The sequence below is a fragment of the Brachionichthys hirsutus genome, chromosome 12 (genome assembly GCF_040956055.1).
Source record: "Brachionichthys hirsutus isolate HB-005 chromosome 12, CSIRO-AGI_Bhir_v1, whole genome shotgun sequence".
NCBI classification, from domain to species: Eukaryota; Metazoa; Chordata; class Actinopteri; order Lophiiformes; family Brachionichthyidae; genus Brachionichthys; species Brachionichthys hirsutus.
Genome location: NC_090908.1, coordinates 1,557,173 through 1,574,497, shown reverse-complemented (window position 1 = coordinate 1,574,497; position 17,325 = coordinate 1,557,173). Strand labels below are relative to the sequence as shown.

At 40.9% G+C, this 17,325-nt stretch overlaps 2 protein-coding genes across 2 annotated transcripts in view; one reads left to right on the top strand and one right to left on the bottom strand.

The window, feature by feature from the left end:
* The window catches only part of gpc6b (glypican 6b), a 58,298-nt gene extending 55,742 nt beyond the window's left edge, over nt 1–2,556 (top strand). Inside the window, exons 8-10 of the mRNA XM_068746220.1 lie at nt 1,176–1,312; nt 2,042–2,217; nt 2,351–2,556. Coding sequence (XP_068602321.1) covers nt 1,176–1,312; nt 2,042–2,217; nt 2,351–2,556 — 519 coding nt within the window. The remainder of the gene's footprint in view (nt 1–1,175; nt 1,313–2,041; nt 2,218–2,350) is intronic.
* A 2,535-nt stretch (nt 2,557–5,091) lies between these two features.
* On the bottom strand, nt 5,092–7,922 carry dct (dopachrome tautomerase). The gene is made up of 8 exons (XM_068746035.1): nt 7,637–7,922; nt 7,270–7,569; nt 6,925–7,025; nt 6,543–6,709; nt 6,264–6,443; nt 6,023–6,158; nt 5,727–5,928; nt 5,092–5,267 (listed from the first exon to the last, which is right to left on the bottom strand). The coding sequence occupies exons 1-8, from the start codon at nt 7,920–7,922 to the stop codon at nt 5,092–5,094; spliced, it is 1,548 nt and encodes a 515-aa protein (XP_068602136.1).
* Between the last annotated feature and the right edge of the window lie 9,403 nt (nt 7,923–17,325).

Sequence of the window (17,325 nt, the reverse complement as noted above, 5' to 3'; positions counted from 1 at the left end):
AACCTCTAACTTGTTACACTAAACTTAATTTGTGAGTTTTAGTTAAACATTGCCAGTCAATCTCTTGCATTGAGTGAAGCCTTGACCCTCTGGGCAGTATCACAGCGGCTGAAGTGCTTTGCCAACAGTGTGACAGGATTAACACATCAAAAGCGGAGTCAGGGCCTACAGCAGCGTCGCGGCGTCAGGACAGCACCTTTCATGTTCTGCTCAGGTTCACTACAATTTCACGTAAGCCAACGGCAAATCAGACAGAAAACGATAATGGGGCCAACCTGCTGCTATCAGGAGTTCCCTCGGCTTCAGTGAAACATGTGAAGTTCTCTGTTTGATGATTGGTTTGAAGATTGGAGTTCAACAGGCCCAAGTCAGGAAGTGATATCTGACAGTGTCGCAGCGCTGAGACGCAAAGGAGCGTTTAACGCCGACATTCACGCTGAAACGATTGGTGCAAAACTTTGTGTGGGCTCAATTTTTCATGACGCAAACATTTGATTGTCAACATGAAAAGAAAATCCTGACAAAAATTAAGCCAGAGAGTTCAAATGTCTCGGGGTTAAGTTAAAGGATAATAAGTGACGCTGGGGCAGTTGTTGTTTTTGTTTTTTTACAGCATTTACCACAAGATGTATGTTTCAGAAAACTCTGTCAGTGTCTTTTTCCCTGATGATGATGAATGTATTTATTAGATAGAATGTTAGAGTACAAGTACAGTCAAACAGTAGTATGTATTACAGTACAAGTACAGTCAAACAGTAGCATGTATTACAGTACAAGTACAGTCAAACAGTAGCATGTATTACAGTACAAGTACAGTCAAACATCCTGTCTAAGAGGAGCATTTCAAAAAAGCTCTTGCGGTCTTATTTCCGGTGAAAGTCCTTAGTACATAAATCATCGACATTTAACAATACCAATAAAATAAAAATAAATTACTCCACAGATGCAAAATAACAATAAATTAAAAAGGCACATAATATGTAAAGACGCTTCACAAGGTTTCACTGTAATATCAGTCATATTACTCTCAGGGTTTGGTTTGTTTTTATATTAAGAGATTGTTGAACACATATGTTGCTCTTTTTATTGCTTGGCAGAAATGGTCATTGCTGCTCTCGGGATATACAGATAATGCTTTTTCTACCTCATCTGATGACCTGTGTTTTTCGCTTAAGGTGATTGATATAAAAGAGAAGCTAAAGCTGTCAAAGAAGTTTTGGTCCAGCTTGCCTGAGGAGCTGTGCGTGGAGGACGGCGTGACCACGGGAAACGCCACTGATGACGAATGCTGGAACGGACACAGCAAGGGCAGGTGAGCGCTCCAGAATGCTAATGCAGGCTAACACAAAAGCCTTTCTGAAGCGACTCATGCTAATCGGTCTAATTCCAGAACGATTATCTACTGGTTTAACGTTAGTTGTACAAGAGCTTGGCATACTTTGGCTAATATCCATCAAGCCAACAAACAAGTTAAACATCTTATGCTTGGACGGGTTTTGTCATTTTGGTCCAATTTGTATATAATTGTGTTTTCACCCTACTTTGAAAAATGCGGCCCGGTTTATCCTCTCTTTGTGCAACAAGCAACCATTTTTGCATTCATTGAATAACCCTAAAAGTTCAAACTGTTTTGATGTGGAAGATAATGCTGTTTAGATTTCTATGTGTGTTACCCAGGGTGACCGGGGCTTGTGGGTAACAGACTGTGGGAGGCGGATTATGGAATGCCGTCACATGATTGTATGCTGCTCATTTACAAAGAAGGAATGTCGGAAGCTAGTAGTTTTTTTTTTGCAGGAGAGATTTCTCACAGGTTTGTCAGAATATTATCCAACATGTCTAAATCAAACTTTGATTTTTATCCTTATAGAATTATTCTCTGATGCACTCGGGCCTTTCTTACTTACAGTCTCTAAACTATTTTAACACATGAGAAAACTCGAATTAACTTGTCTGCTGTGACAATTTCTTTTTATAGATTAATGAGCACTTCAAAAAAATACTACCTTGAATTTATTGAACTGTATTTTTAACCTAAAAGGTATTTTCCCGAAGTTCAAAAGGACGGTCTAACCAACCAGGTGAATAACCCCGAGGTGGCCGTCGACATCACCCGACCGGACACCTTCATCCGACAGCAGATCATGGCTCTGAGGGTAATGACCAACAAGTTGAGAAATGCCTACAATGGCAATGACATCTACTTCCAAGACTCGAGTGAGTAGAGAGGGGCTTTCCAGCGTGCACACGCGACAGCATGTGAGCCGATGTGGTTGGATGAACAGTTCAAAAGGCCGTTTCAGTGACGAGTCGGTCTGGTTGCTGTTCTGTTTCTGTTGTGGTGCTTCAGGTGATGAAGGCAGCGGCTCAGGCAGTGGCAGCGGCTGCACAGAGGTCTGCCCCACAGACGTGGACGGTGTCGCCAGCGAAGCCCCGGTGGTGGAAGCCGACCGAAGTGGGCCCGTGGATGATTCTGACCCACTCTGCACCTCCTCTGTCGCCCTGCCAACCATACTGGTCCTGTCAACCCTGGCATTCAACCAGCGATGGAGATAATGCTGGAGGAACTGGCAAAACACGGACAGCCTGGTTGTTGTTTTTGTTTGTTCGTTGGTTTGCTTTTTTATTCAGGCAGTTTGGAGACGCATTAAAACAGACAATGTTCAGCCTGCCAGCCTCAAGGCAAGAGGAGTCCGCTCTGAACAAGGGGGCAGCCATGCATTGTGATTTCCCACTTTCCCAAAGAACATGCTGTGCCATCGTTTGACTCCATCTTTACGGCATCATTTATTTCATTTATTTTTAACATTGATGCCAAACCAACAAGCTGCTGCAGAGACTCCTGGCACATATGGCAGGTTTTAATGCGGGTCTCCACGTGGAATGGTGTAACACGCACTTTGATTGTTTTGATTTTTATGCAAAAACTGTGTGTTGGCAAATGCTGAGAATGTGGGCCGTCGATGCACCTAAAAGATGCACGATAAGGTTAAAGTGTTATAGTTTGAAACAAATGCAAAGCATAGTGAACATGCAGTTCCACCGAAACCTTTAATTGAAATCTTGTTCCTTTTTCATTACATAAATACGCCAATTACTTATTTTTTATTCGAACGGACTGGACATGATTTCCAGCCACAGGTCCTGGATCTGCTGTCGGCTGTCCGCTGACAGCCGGCAGCAGCTGCCTTGTGACAGTTTTCATTTTCAAGATTGTCATTTTTATTTACTCATTTGTCTTGCAACAACTGTATTATCTGCTAAATATTTCCATGACTTGCTGGTTTCCCCGGTCTGGAGTGAAAACCGAATGAACATGGAGCAAAGGCGTCACAAATATTTAGTAATACCATCTTAGTGATACTGATTGTGTAGTATTACTAGGTGCACATCCAGGTGAGGTAAATTATAATCCTCTCCAATATTTGATATCTATGATAGAGTTATTTTTTCAATCAGTAAGGCTTTATGTCTCCGTTGTGGGAGTTGTTGTAGCATCAGTGGTCTGCATGCGAAGGCACACAGCCAAAAGAGATGCACAGATGATCAGCTTCAATGTATATAAATGGTTCATAAGCATAATCTCATGCCACTATAAATCTCTTTAACAGTCCGAGTGGAAGATTCTGATCTTGTTCTGTATACGTTTGAATTCACGTGCACATTTCAGCATGAAAGACGCATCACCGCTCGTCAGGCTTTCTGCTCCTCAAATATTTGTATTTGTCTTTCCTTTGTTTGAGGCCTATAATATTTTCTACTGCATTCTCAGAACAGCTTACAGTCATTTCCACAAATACTGGACGTTTTCAGAAGTGCTAGGATTCTGAATTTACCAAGGAAAAGGAACAGAAAGTGTGTGTTTGGCATGTGTTGCTTGAACAGCCAAAGGTTATCCAGTAACGCCTTGCATAGTCTGGATAAAATAATCATTGCAATGTGCATCGCAAAGTTAAGCTATTTCTGACACTTTATTAACACAGTTGGGCAAAAATTGAGAAATGTATTAAGAGATGAAAAAGCAAACAACATTCAGTGGTTACTGGAAATGCAAAGAAAGGGTCTCCGAATTTATCTGTAAAGCTCCAATAGCTATGCCTGCAGCACAGACAGGCCTGAAGCCGACCACAGTCACCTGTGAAATGAGAATCTGTGGACTGGACAGGGCTGAATGCCTCAGTGAAGCTCCTCAGTAGAGCGTGCTTACAGCGAATGGGAGAGGCCTGGCGCTGCTGAGGGGGGGTGGACAAAACCACGCCGTAGGTACGACCTCCGTTCTCTGAGAGCCAGTCAGCTCCAGAGCCACTGAGATTAGACATCCAAGGAGTGAACCAGTGCAGCATATCAATCAATATGTCTTTAGCTTTTCATTATAGCATTTACATCAGCATTAGTATCCACACAGCAAGGGGGAAAATATCAAGACAATGTGTCATTTAAAGAATTCTTTATAGTGAGTGTTGATCTTACAGGATGCCCTTTATATGCTTTGTATCATTGAACTTTTAATGGTAATATTTTTGCAATAAAATACTCAAAATGGATGTTTGGTCAGACAAAATATCTGAAAAAGACAATTATCCAGAGGTACTATAAGTCTTCATTTTTACAATCAATGCGCTGCTGTAAGAAGTCGAACGCTATCGGGGGGGATTTTGTTTGACTCTAACGTCAGACGAAAAGGAGTGAATAGATAGTTGCGTGAATATGCCTTATTATTTCTCAGTGCAATTAAGAGGATTACATTTGTGTTTTGTTACCGTTCCTGGGAGTAAATATTTATTAAAAAAACATTCCAAAACGTGTGTTTTCCTTTTGACTCTTCTAAAGAAGCTGATTATTGTGAGGCACAGAAAGAGATCGTGATTTTGTAAATTCATTCAAATTAAAAATGTACACATCCATTTTGATCTGGCTCACCTGAGGCTCGCATTAAGTTACGATCACTATTGCTACCACTTGATTTACATTAATATTCTTAGAGTTAATATTTCAGAAGTAAAAGAGTTTCCAGGATTAATGATTCTCTCTTGCATTAGGAGGATTGTACTTCCCGTTCCTCGCGGTGCATTTCAGAGCAACAGGTACAGCCTAAGCTTCCTCTGTGTACTTCCTATTTGTGAAGTCTGCTTTTATCAGAGGTTCAAAGCCTCTCTTTCTCTGTTGGCGCAGGTAGAGCACAAAGATAAGGAGAAGCACCAGGAGGCCGATGAAGACTCCCCCAAGAGTGGATCCCAGCACAAACGCGGTCGGCCCTCCGTCTGTGTCTGGAAAGATGAAGCGCAGGCAGAGACTTGTTAAGAAACCTTTTTGCAGCAGAAGAAATCGATCTAAAATTCACATTATAATAGAGTTAAGGCGTTTGTTCTGATGTAGAGGGACTGTTAGTTTTATAAGGCTTCAGTGACTCCCCAGCTAATAGTTTATTTTCTTTTTTTTACTGTGAATTTTGAACTCTCAGCATCACTCATCTGAGATCAAGATCATAAATGTAAAATAATTGTTCACTATAATTTTACATGCATAAAACTAATTAAAAGATGGAGAGAATGCAGTGTGCCATTCAGTAAACCTTAGAAGTGTAAGTAGGTGGATTTTGTAACCCGTGCCTGTCAGCGTTTCCAAACTTAGCGCTAAACTAAGTTTCATGTTTGCTGCACGGATTTAAGAGCAGCTTTTGATTTTCCCAAACTCATTTGAACTCTTTGTTTTTATCGCTCGCTCACCGTCGAGGTCGACAGCATAGGAGTATCCCAGCTGCTCAGACGTGACGTAGATCTCCTCGTTGGTGATGGGAGGGAAGAAGGGAACCATGTTGTAGTCCCTGTTGTGACCAATGGGAGCCATCTCATCAGGGAAGGTGGCATTGGAAGGAACAAACCGTTTCATCCACTCGTCAAAAATAGCATCAGTAAAAGCATGAAGCACCTGCGAGATAAGAGAAATGGAAACACCACAGTGATTTTAATGACAACGACTCCACTGTTCCATCTCAGGGGGAACCATGGAGTCCGATACTGACCACAAAAATGGGATCGTTGGCTGCGGAGTGAGGCAAAGCACTGGTTCCATTAAGCATTGAGTGGACAAGATTATGAAGGTTATTGACGGATTCATCCAGTTCTCCATCTGGTTTCTCATATCCTTCAAGTGCATTTCTGTAAGTTACACAAACAAAGCTTCATAAATCCCACGTTAAACTGATGCGTTAAAGTACGGCATCAATTTTAAATCCTTATTGGCGGTAAACAGAGGATTTACACCTGAAACTAAAGGAGGAGTTGGTGAAGTACGGAGGGCTGTCGAAGTCTCTGATTCCGAGGCAGTTCCTGACATCATTCATGGTGGGCAGAGAGGCATTCCCCCTGTTCATCATCCCTCTCTGAATGAGGCCTTCACTGGTGCCATTGCAAAGAGTCACCAGGCGATTGTAGTCGTCCAAGCTGGAGAGAAAAACGATTCCAATATCAAGATCTTCTAAATGATTGACCCTGAATTATTTATGTTATTAGCAACTGCATCATCTTTTTCATCAGGCTGACCTGTTACAGATCACCCCCCATCTGGAGAAGACGGACTGATTACTGATGAGGGATGGATTGTCTGGGTTCCGTCCCCCCAGTAGAGAGTCGGTGCAAACGTCACACTCATTTCGTCCTGTAGCAAAATTCCAGTAAGGGATCGCAAAGTTCTCATTTCCAGTCAACCTCTGCAGAGAAGATGGAGGTTTATTTATTTTCAAATATTAGTTTACATTAGAATTAAGTCAGTTTTGATCCTAATCACGGACCTTTAATCACTAACACGTGAGACTAGAATCCTTCAGCCGTTTGGTTCAATCAAAAATGAGTTGTTGTCCCTAATCTGGTTCAGTCATGCCACAAAGATGCATTTAATTCCATGTCCGAAGAGGATTGTGCAAACCTGTAACTCTCGCTCCAAGCTGAGGAGGTGATATCGGTGCCAGGTGATGAAAGCTGGTCCTTTGTGTGAGAAATCAATGGCTCTGAATGGACGACCGGGACCTGCAGAGTGATCAGGAGCCAATCATGCACATCACACAATAGTTTTAAGCAGAGGAAATATTAAAACAATTTAATCCATGTGTGAAAAACAGGCTACTTTTGATTAATCTTAGGAAACTGCTCATTTAATCCCCAGTATTTTATTTATTTTTACATATATTGTGCCTAATAAACATCTTGCAGTTCACCATCACTAATCAATTCCGGTAGTTTTAAGTGATGAAACGCCGCCATCCTTCTTTACCGAGAAGAGTGTCTCGGACAGAGTAGTAGTGCTGCCAGACAAACAGGTCGTAGATGGAGATGTTGGCGATCTGGGGCTCGGTTCCATTCGGCCCCAGGAGTCCCAGCCAGTGCTCGGTAGCGATGATGTAGTCCGGGTGAGCGGTGGTCTTGGACATCTCCAGGGCATTCAGGAATTCTTGGAGCTCCTCTGGGGTCAGCGAGTGGATGTTCTTCCGTACCACAGGGGCTTTCCTCTGGTCACAGTTTGGGCCCGTCCAGCCAAACTTACACTGGCTACAGTCATATCCTGAAAAGTTACCTGCAGAACACAGGCCCATGAACATGAGGCTTTTACACACAACCTAAAGAAGCTGTAGTTGACTCACCAGCGCATCTACAAGTCTGGTTGAAGAATTTCATTGGCCACCTCTCCCTGTCGTCGACATTTCTCAGGTTGTACGGTCCTCCCCAGGGTTTGTTGTCAACTCGAACGGGCGAGCAGCTTCCTCTCCCCGACAGAGAGCCGCACACGTTGGCGGGATCTGATCCCAGGGAGGGGCAGCACTGCTTGGACACGATGCCCTCCACTGTGCAGCACACTCGAGGAAACTGAGCGTCTGCAGGATCAGGGAAGAGGACCAAACAAAGAAGAGCGAGACCCAGCGCAAGCATCCTGCGTCACAAAGGGTTCTCCCGATTTTTGGTTAAAAATCAGATTGAACAACTTTCAATCAATCAACTTTCAGCATAAATGGCTGATTAGTTCTCCCAGACGACTGTGGAATCTCAGTCTGCTACAGCTCCCCGGCGTTTATCTTCAAGTTAGATTCAGCGATAGTTTTAAAAGCTGCATAAAACAAGACTTAGAGCCAAATCATGTTGAGTTCCAGTTGGCTACATGCACAAGAAGAAAGCCTCTAATTGGTGCTCTTGCTTTTGTATCATGGGGGAGGATTAGGGCACCGGTCTTGTGACGATCACCTGACAGGAGGACTGTAAGCCTGACTAAAATCTACACCAGAACTCTGCCTGAAGGGAATATTACAGCAATAATATCGCAACTCAGTACCAAACTTCTCCATCTCAAATTAATTGAAATTAAAAAGACAATGTAGATACCAAATATTGAACACTGAGACAGAATCTGTATTGTTGGCCTGAATGGGAAACGCGACCCCTTAAATCCAGCTCATTTTGGTACCTTTTCTCTGTTCGTTTTATGTTGCATCCGAGCTCTCCTGCTCATTCTGATCTTGCCTTTGTTCAAACTTCTCACTCGACTCTCAGCTGACAGCCGCTGTCGTTCATGTGAGCAGCCACTGTGGGCTTCTTTGTACTTCCCTGTTCCACTGCCTGGCCACATATGCTGTAGTCAGAAATGATCCAGTATATTTTTATTTGCTACTTAATACTTACATTTTAAGGTCCTCATTCTGCTCTGCTACAATCTATGAATTTGTGAAATATTATATATATTATATATATATATGCTTAGGCTGCTTCCCCCGCGATCCAGCCCCGGATAAGCAGAAGAAGATGGATGGATGGATGGCTGGATTATATATATATTTTTACTTTATTTGTCTGGAGTCTATAATCTCCATTTTGAGATTATGAAAATGTTTTTAAGCAACAACAAAAAAGAATATTTTCCCATATTTTTCTTTTCTACCTACTCTAAATAATTTTAGATTTATCTTCCATCCCTTTGTAGGGTCCCTGGCGCCCCAGGATGGAAACCAACATAACCAGTAATTAACTGCATGGATAATAGCACCAATAAATACATCATTTATAACAACCATCAAGTTATGTGAGAAAATATGTACTGCAAAATGATGTTTTTGCTTAAAAGAATATGTTTAATATTAATGATACTCATATTGCATGTACTGAATTAAAATATACATTGTGTTAAAAATACTTTGTGATTATTTTTGTGTATTTGTGTGTTTTGTGTGTTCTTCGGTGACATTTGGAATATAAAACCATTAAAACATAGAAGTTTTCATGAGTACTTGTAGATTTTTTTTCTAGTAACAGAAGTACAACAGCAATCGTTAGAAATTAATAAAAACAAAAAAAACAAATCACTCAGTTTTGAACTGGATTTTAGCATTCACATATAATGGATATTGACATGGCTTTGAAAGATGGTTAATAGCAATGTAAACATGTAATAATAGTGTGTTAATTAATTAGATTCGATCGAATGGAGTGAAACAGACTAAAATTGTCAGCTCGTCCTCATGATCAGAGCTCTCAGAGCTCTCAGAGTCTGGTTTCTATGAAAGAGTGTGATCCACAACAATGAGCTCCAGGCAGGATGTTGCTCTTCTATTCATGTCCGGATGACAAGTAGACAAAGCAACAATTGAATAAATGATGCTGAGGATACGTGAGTGGATTTCATGTGACTTATTCAACATCTTGAGCAATGCAGGGTTGAAAACACACAATTTGTGAATGGATCAGTTGCAGGATTATCTGTCTGTGTTTTTCAAATTAATGTCCTTGTTAAAAGTCAAAGTCACACATGAATTGAGTCGGAACAACACAATCAGAAGGAGGAATCAGGTATATATCTAAATTATCTTGATGAAAAGAACAAAATGATTTACAGTATACTTATTTAATTTATTTCTGTCGCCTGTATTGTTTGTTCGTGCATCTTTAAAGACACACATATATATACTTTAATGTCATGACTGAAATAACATGATCATGCTCCGTGGGATTATCTTCTCATATCAACAAGATTAATTCATCTCTGCATTCTGTAAATAAAAGGCAGCCTTTGTTCAGAAGCAGGAGGCCACGCTAATCAAAGAAGCCTTATATCGAGAAAAACTCCTGACGCTTAAAAAAAAAAGAGCGAGTCCTCCAACCTGTCTCCTGATGGCCGGGCATGTGACTGATGACATCACAAGCGCATGAATTATTCAGGGTCATGAGTTGTCGATATTTTGAAACATGTTTGGTTGTTGTTGTTTACTTGATGTAGTTAAATTAAAGCTCTAAATCTGATAAACAGATGTGTATCAGATTTCCCTCTTTTTCTGACTTAACTAAAGAGGAGCCGCATTTATAATCAGTTCCAGAGAAAAGAGCAGAAATGAATAAAGCCTCATGAAAAACTCTTGTGTGTCTTTTGCACAACAGGTCCTGTGCGGTTCGCTGAACTCAACAGGATTAGTCTGCAGAATTCCTGCTCGGAGTCAAACGGAATGTCTCGTTAGAAATGAGTTCACATTTCTTTCATGCAAGTCTAAAGGGGAAATCTGGGGGTGGGGGGGGGGGGGGGGGGGGTGAAGATCACGCTCTGGGTAGATAAGATTGCTACTAAATTCACAGTGACCCGATTGTTGCTCGTCTCCGTCACAGCTCACTGTGTGAATGGAAATCTAAAAAAAAACACAGACTTCATTTCAACTCCGTTTATAATCTTAACTCAAATTTGAGGTGAGACCAAAATCAAATGTTTTCATTTGAAATGAAAATCATGTTTAAAGTCTTTGTAAAGTGACCTAAAGATAAAATATAAACATGAATGAGCACATTCATCACAAACTCAGGACGACAAGAGCAGATGTGAGAAAACAAAGAGAGAGATAACTTTAAGTACCGTAGATCTACAATAATAAGAGCAAAAATGTACTAATGAATACTGGACAAGTAACATTTGTGGCACTCAGCAAGAGCACATCCATCCATCAAGGATGAACATTTGGTGTTTTGTGTAAATCTGTTCATCATACTCTATGGCACGATGTCCTGGATAGTTGTTTTAAAAATCCTGGATATAATCCTCCATTCAGAGCTAGATGGGTTCTTTCCTGACTCGTGCTCCACCACGCCATAAAGTTTTGTGGAAGACGGCTCAATGGTTTTTGCATAAACAGCCCTGACATCTCACAGTACCAAAGAAAGGAGAGACAAATTCATTTTTATTCTGTTGAAGCGATACGTAAATGTTTCATGCTGCGTGAGCAAGGAGATGGCACAAAGTTTAGTGGACATAGTTTCAGCTGAATCCTGCTGAAACTATGTTTAACCCAGCATGAACCTGAAACCGGGAAGATTTACATCATTTTCTTCTAGAAATGTATTTTTGACTACATATTGAATGTCTGTTTCATTAGCTTACTCTAAATGGTTGTAGTTTTCCCATTCATTGATTCCAATTTCTAAAAATTGCAGCAACACTAAATTCAATATATCTAAAATAAAATAAAAATATAATAAAAAATAGCTTCTTAAATATCAGTCATGTTAAATGTAATATAAGTAATTGCTTTTTCTTCTATGGGATATGGTTTCCATTATTAACTGAGTATCCCGCTTGCTCTCTAGCAACATGTGTAAAAAAAAAAAAGAAAATACATAAATAAAAATAAGAATCCATTATTCCTGCTGAAACACAGGATGGTGCCAGAGAGTCAAGTAGCAAGCTGTGAAGGCAGCTGTGGGAAGAAGCACGATGGGGCTGAAACGTCTTACTCCTGCCTTCTGATCTGTACAAGATGAATGTAGATCATGTCATCATATCTTAAAGCATTGGTGCAGAAAAATGCTAATATATTTATAACATTTGAAGCACATAAAAGAAGGGATTGCAGCAAGGACACATTTTTAATTGCATATCTACGGTGGCCCCAAAGAGGAGGAAAGAAATGTATTCTCCAAACTGCAGAAAAGAGCTGGTTGAGCAGTCCCCAAACTGCTCAGCCTGAGTCCTGAGCTTATCCAGTATCACCTCATGTTTATGCCCTGAATCAACATATTCATGGGTAACGGCAGCTACGTCGGGATCACCGGTAACGTTCATATTTAGAAAACAAACGGCGCCTTTGTCCAATTAGTGATGTTTCATGTTGCCCACTGGTACCGACCTCTTCTGTAAAGTTAATGTTTTATTGCTTACCTTAATGTTGTAGTGCTCACCTTAATGTTGTAATGCTTATCTTAATGTTGCATTGCTTACCTTAATGTTGTAGTGCTCACCTTAATGTTGTAATGCTTATCTTAATGTTGCATTGCTTACCTTAATGTTGTAGCGCTTACCTTAATGTTGTAATGTTTATCTTAATGTTGCATTGCTTACCTTAATGTTGTAGTGCTCACCTTAATGTTGTAATGCTTATCTTAATGTTGCATTGCTTACCTTAATGTTGTAGCGCCTACCTTAATGTTGTAGCGCCTACCTTAATGTTGTAGCGCTTACCTTAATGTTGTAATGCTTATCTTAATGTTGCATTGCTTACCTTAATGTTGTAGCGCCTACCTTAATGTTGCATTGCTTACCTTAATGTTGTAGCGCCTACCTTAATGTTGCATTGCTTACCTTAATATTGTAGTGTTTTTTAATTTGTTGTAGTGGTTTGCACTTCAGGGTCACCGTACTATGAATGCTTAGTAGGAATATTTGTTGTCCGAATAATAGAAAGCCTTTGAACATTTAATTCAATTTTGGTTCTTTCTTCATGTTTCTTCAAATTATTATTAATATTATTATTTATTTTTTTATTCTTTAGCTTTGTTTTTAATATAAACTCATCTAAAGCATATTTTCATTTGTGAAAATAGACATAATGTAACGTTTTAAGAATTGGTAATGCACATTTTGCCTGCACATTTCATAAACAACCTCAAAAATTCAAAATAGATCATCAGCAAAAAACACATTAGATGAGATCGAGCTTGATGTAGATTAATTATCAAAATCAAGGATGTCTGAGCATGAATACATTTGAAAATGGAATAGAGGCCATGTGATCCAATACATGAATTAATATTTCATAATATTTAAATGACTAAATCAACAAAATACTTGTAACACTCAACATTTGTAGTCATTCCAATAAATTGAATTCACTGAATGCATGATCACACAATAAAACATCCTCCGTATGAACATCCATTTCAATTAATATTAAATTAGAATTATTATATTCTAGAAAACATCTGATGATGGTTAATGACCCATTCCGTTTGCTGCATATTTCCAATTCATATTCCAGACTACATGGTTTAATTCCCATCTGGCCCCATATAGCTCTGCTTTAGTTAGATGTGTTGAACAGAAAGGGACATTTTTAACTTTGTTTTAAAGAATCAGTTGAAGTTGTTTGTGTATGATGATCCAGAAACATCAAAAGCATGGGATTTTTTTGGCGCTCTTTGGCGCTCAAGAACAGCAGCTGTAGTTGCGTGGCTCCTTCGTATGTTCTTGTGTGACAGAGTTTGAACGGAAGAGGAGATGCAGTATCTGCAGACAAAAACAGGGGGGCAGTGTTGCTGTTTCTGGGGGGCCCTAGTTCACCAGAATGACTAGCTCTGACAGTTTGTATTTTATTCAGGATGCTCCAAGAAATATGCCATGAAATAGTCTGGAATTGGACATCTTTGTACTTTAACTGTCACCATTTCAAATCTCAACCATGCCAAGCAGTGACTGACAGTATATACAGTGGACTGGGTGGTATGCGGTCGCATGAAATAACTACCCGGTATAGAATTTTAATCCTCTTTAAGACTCCAATCCATCTCCAAATTAATATCCAGAGGCCACATATCTGTCTGCACCAGTTTGTACTCTTCTATAACCCACTTCTCTTGCAAACCGACGATATTATTCCCTGGAAAATAAGATTAATAGTTATGCTGCGGAACATGCTTGAGGTCAATTATTTTGGAGATGCCAACGATATACCCATTACACTTTAAAGCCAATTCAAAGACAAGCAGCATGAAGAGCTGTGCTGTAGATTAATTGCCATTAAAGGTCACGTGCGTTCAAACTGATGACGATGCTTCCCATTTTCACCCGTGTGAAGTGCACTGTATAAGGGGAAACCTATAATGCTCATTACATGCATTTAAAGGAGGCTGTCCTAATTACTAATCAGGCTCTTGTACCATTAGAGATGGAAATTAGAAATACAAAACAGACCCCTGGGCATCATTTGCTAAGAATATATTAGAGTGTCGTTTTGCATGGCGTTAACACAATGAAAACTACAACCCTAGAAAACTTTGGAATATAAAAAATATTTCAAAGGCAGGAGCCTCCAGTTTTGGACGTCTTTGGAATTGGGTAATGCTAAAGGACTCTTGTCTGCGAATATAACAGAGTAATGTGTTATATATTTGTTGAACTGGTTCCTATAAAACAAAACTATACAGTTTATTTTGCTATGCCCAAATCAGAATATTGGCTAGAGACCCTTCAGTGATTCTTTCTTCAGTGATTCCCGCCCACCTCTCTGGCAGCTTACCGATTTACATTTGAGCATAATGCGAGCATTAAAGGAGGCACAAGGCAGGCCTGATAAGTTACAAAGTGCTCCAGGGGTAAACCTCGTAAGAGAGGGTTTGGAGTTATTTACAGCGTTCAAATCCTTCAAAAATTCATGTCTGGCGGAAGAGATTGGTTTTGCAGTTGATGGTTTGCACACAAAGCAAACACAATGCACGTGGAGAGTGTTTAGCTGTAAATGACCAGATGACATTAATTCTAATTGACTGATCTCATCCCATGCTTTGGACCAGTGTGTGTGTGATCCTGCTCAGGACACAAGGGTCCTGTCAAAGCACTATGTTAGGCACAAAGCCACAAAACAGAGACACTCAGATTGGCTTATGGAACGAGGAATACAGGGGACTAGAAATGGTTTATAAAGGCAATTTAATTTTCAATGAGGCAACACTTAAGTTGTATGGCATTTTTCTATTCAAGGTATGTTTTGATTGTGCAGTTCTCATAATAAGAGTACACAAAAATTGCCAAGCTATTACAAAGGGAGGTTAAAGGCAATGGAATTCCTTCTTATCAGAAATGCTCTCTGTACAGTTGTTCCATTTGAAATGCATTTAATTGCAAATAGAAAAGAAGAGAGAGAATGCCAACAATGCAGGGGTCTGAAGCATTTTTCTCCTCTGCTCTGAGTGAGCGTATTCAAATCTAAGCGGGCAGACAATGAAGGAAGGAGAACGTGCTCTGAATAGCCTCTTGCTCGCTCTCCTTTTCATTCCCAGGCTAATTCGGTGCCTTCCTCGTCTCTGCTGTTAGGGGCGGGCTTTCTACCGCTCAAACTTCCTCACCACTGTGGAAAAACACTTCCACCTGACAGCATGGCAGCGGCACGCATGTAACCACTATTCATCATGTCAGTGTGGGGGGGGGGACTGCGTGGGAGTCTATGTGCACATATGGCAATCTTCATGACAATCTCCAAGCATGCCGCTCCACAGAGCTGTTCAGCCACTTGTTTGACAAGGGTGCCGTGTTTCACTCGCAACAGGCTCTGCCAGGACCTGCCTATAGATTCACGGCCAAGCCTTGACCCAGGTTCCCTCTCCCCGCTCGCTCCACTGAGGGGAGGCGTATCTGAGGATCATGGGACACAAAGTGCTTGAAGCCTGCTCCTTTGTTTGGGCAGACTGGGGGAGCACCCCCCCCCCCCCCCCCCCCAGCAGATATGCTGACAGTCTCATAGGAGCCAGGGAAGAAGTTGAACCAAGAAAGTGCACCCTTCAAACTTTCCAGTGCGCTAGAAAATTCTATTTTTCCCCCCAACAAAGATTTATACATATTTATACAAGCCCAAATACTGATAGGAAGGTGCTAGAAAAAAAAATCTTGGAATTGCAGAGGTAAACTATATGTAAATGCCATAAAGTAATAGACTTGTAGTGCAAATCACACCATTTTATCTTTAATTTTGCTTTCGTACCCTCCCCACTCCCCCCCATCCTCTTTCCTCTGGCTTAAAGGTGCATCAGAGATATGCATTTAAGCATATTCAGAACACGGGGCGTGAAATTAAATGTGTGGCAGAGTGAGAAAAATATACAGACGCTGGAGATGCCTTAAAAATAGTCATTTATGCAGATGGAGAGGAATGAAATCATTTGCAATGGGATGACCCTCTCTCCAAGCATTTCTCCCCTCACTGTTCTTCCCTAATCTTGCACTGTATCTTCATTTTTCATTGAACTCGCCAGTTTGCTGCTAAGCAGCCTTGTAGATAAGGCAAAGTGCTAAAAGGAGACGACAGAAGGAGCTCAGTGGGCCCGTTTCTATTGCACTTTCACCCAAGGCAATGGGCAGAATTTAACGGATTCCTTCCAACATATGTTTTTGCCAGATAAGTAAACAGTGTGTGTCGAAAATGAAAAAAAAGCATTTGCAATTTAATGACATTACAGCTCCCAGCTTAGCCCGCCGTGCTGCGAGGCGAGGAGCAAAGAAAGGGGAGAGCGGAAGAATGGAACTGGGTGTCATCAATGTTTTTTTTTATTTTCCCTTGCAAGAAGCAGTTCTGAATTCTTCTTATTCTTTTCAAACCCCTTTCCTTCTCCATCTCTTCCTGCCATTTTGTTCTCTTTCCCATAGTTTACTCGCCTTTGTCAGAATGAAATTATCTATTATTTTATTCAGAAAACATGCCATGCCTGCGATCCTGCCCTCCAAAGCATCTGATTCTAACACATCCATCCTTGCCATTGGGTACTCTCTCTCTCTCTCTCTCTCTCTCTCTCTCTCTCTACCCCCCCCCCCCCCTACCATCCTTTGTCTAGCTTCATCAAAGTGCAATAGATGCTTGACACAATGAAGAAGGGAAAGCCTGAGTGTTGTCATAGCGTTTGGCCCTAATGTGTGGACCAGCAGCAGGCGATGAGTCTCAGAGGGAACCGCCTCAGAGGTTGTATTTCAGCTGGCAGTAAATGATCCATCCATCCTGTGTGAAACTCAGTGATTTAACTCCCTGTCTCGCTGCTGGGCGTCAGGCTGCTGCCTTATTATAGAAGGCTAATTGTGCAGGAAAGCAGATTATAAGAGTGGCAGGATGTACTCCTTGACCATGTGCTAATGTGATGACAAGTTTGGGGACCCTCTAAGCAAAAGGCGTTGCACGCCAGGGCACTTTTGGCACTGGCGATAATCTGCCTTTGGTATTAACTCAGCAAACCGGCTTGTTTGAGTATGGATCAATCGCTCGCCCATTATTTTTACAAGAAAGCTTTATATTCAAGGCGCTTTCCTGGTGTTGATCTCTCATTAACCATGCTA

Coding starts and splice junctions, on each gene's coding strand:
- dct (XM_068746035.1), bottom strand. CDS start 7,922: ATGCTTGCGCTGGGTCTCGCTCTTCTTTGTTTGGTCCTCTTCCCTGAT. Junction 6,710..6,924: donor GCTTGGAGCGAGAGTTACAG/GTTTGCACAATC, acceptor TCTTCTCTGCAG/AGGTTGACTGGAAATGAGAA. Junction 6,444..6,542: donor TGGGGGGTGATCTGTAACAG/GTCAGCCTGATG, acceptor TTTTCTCTCCAG/CTTGGACGACTACAATCGCC.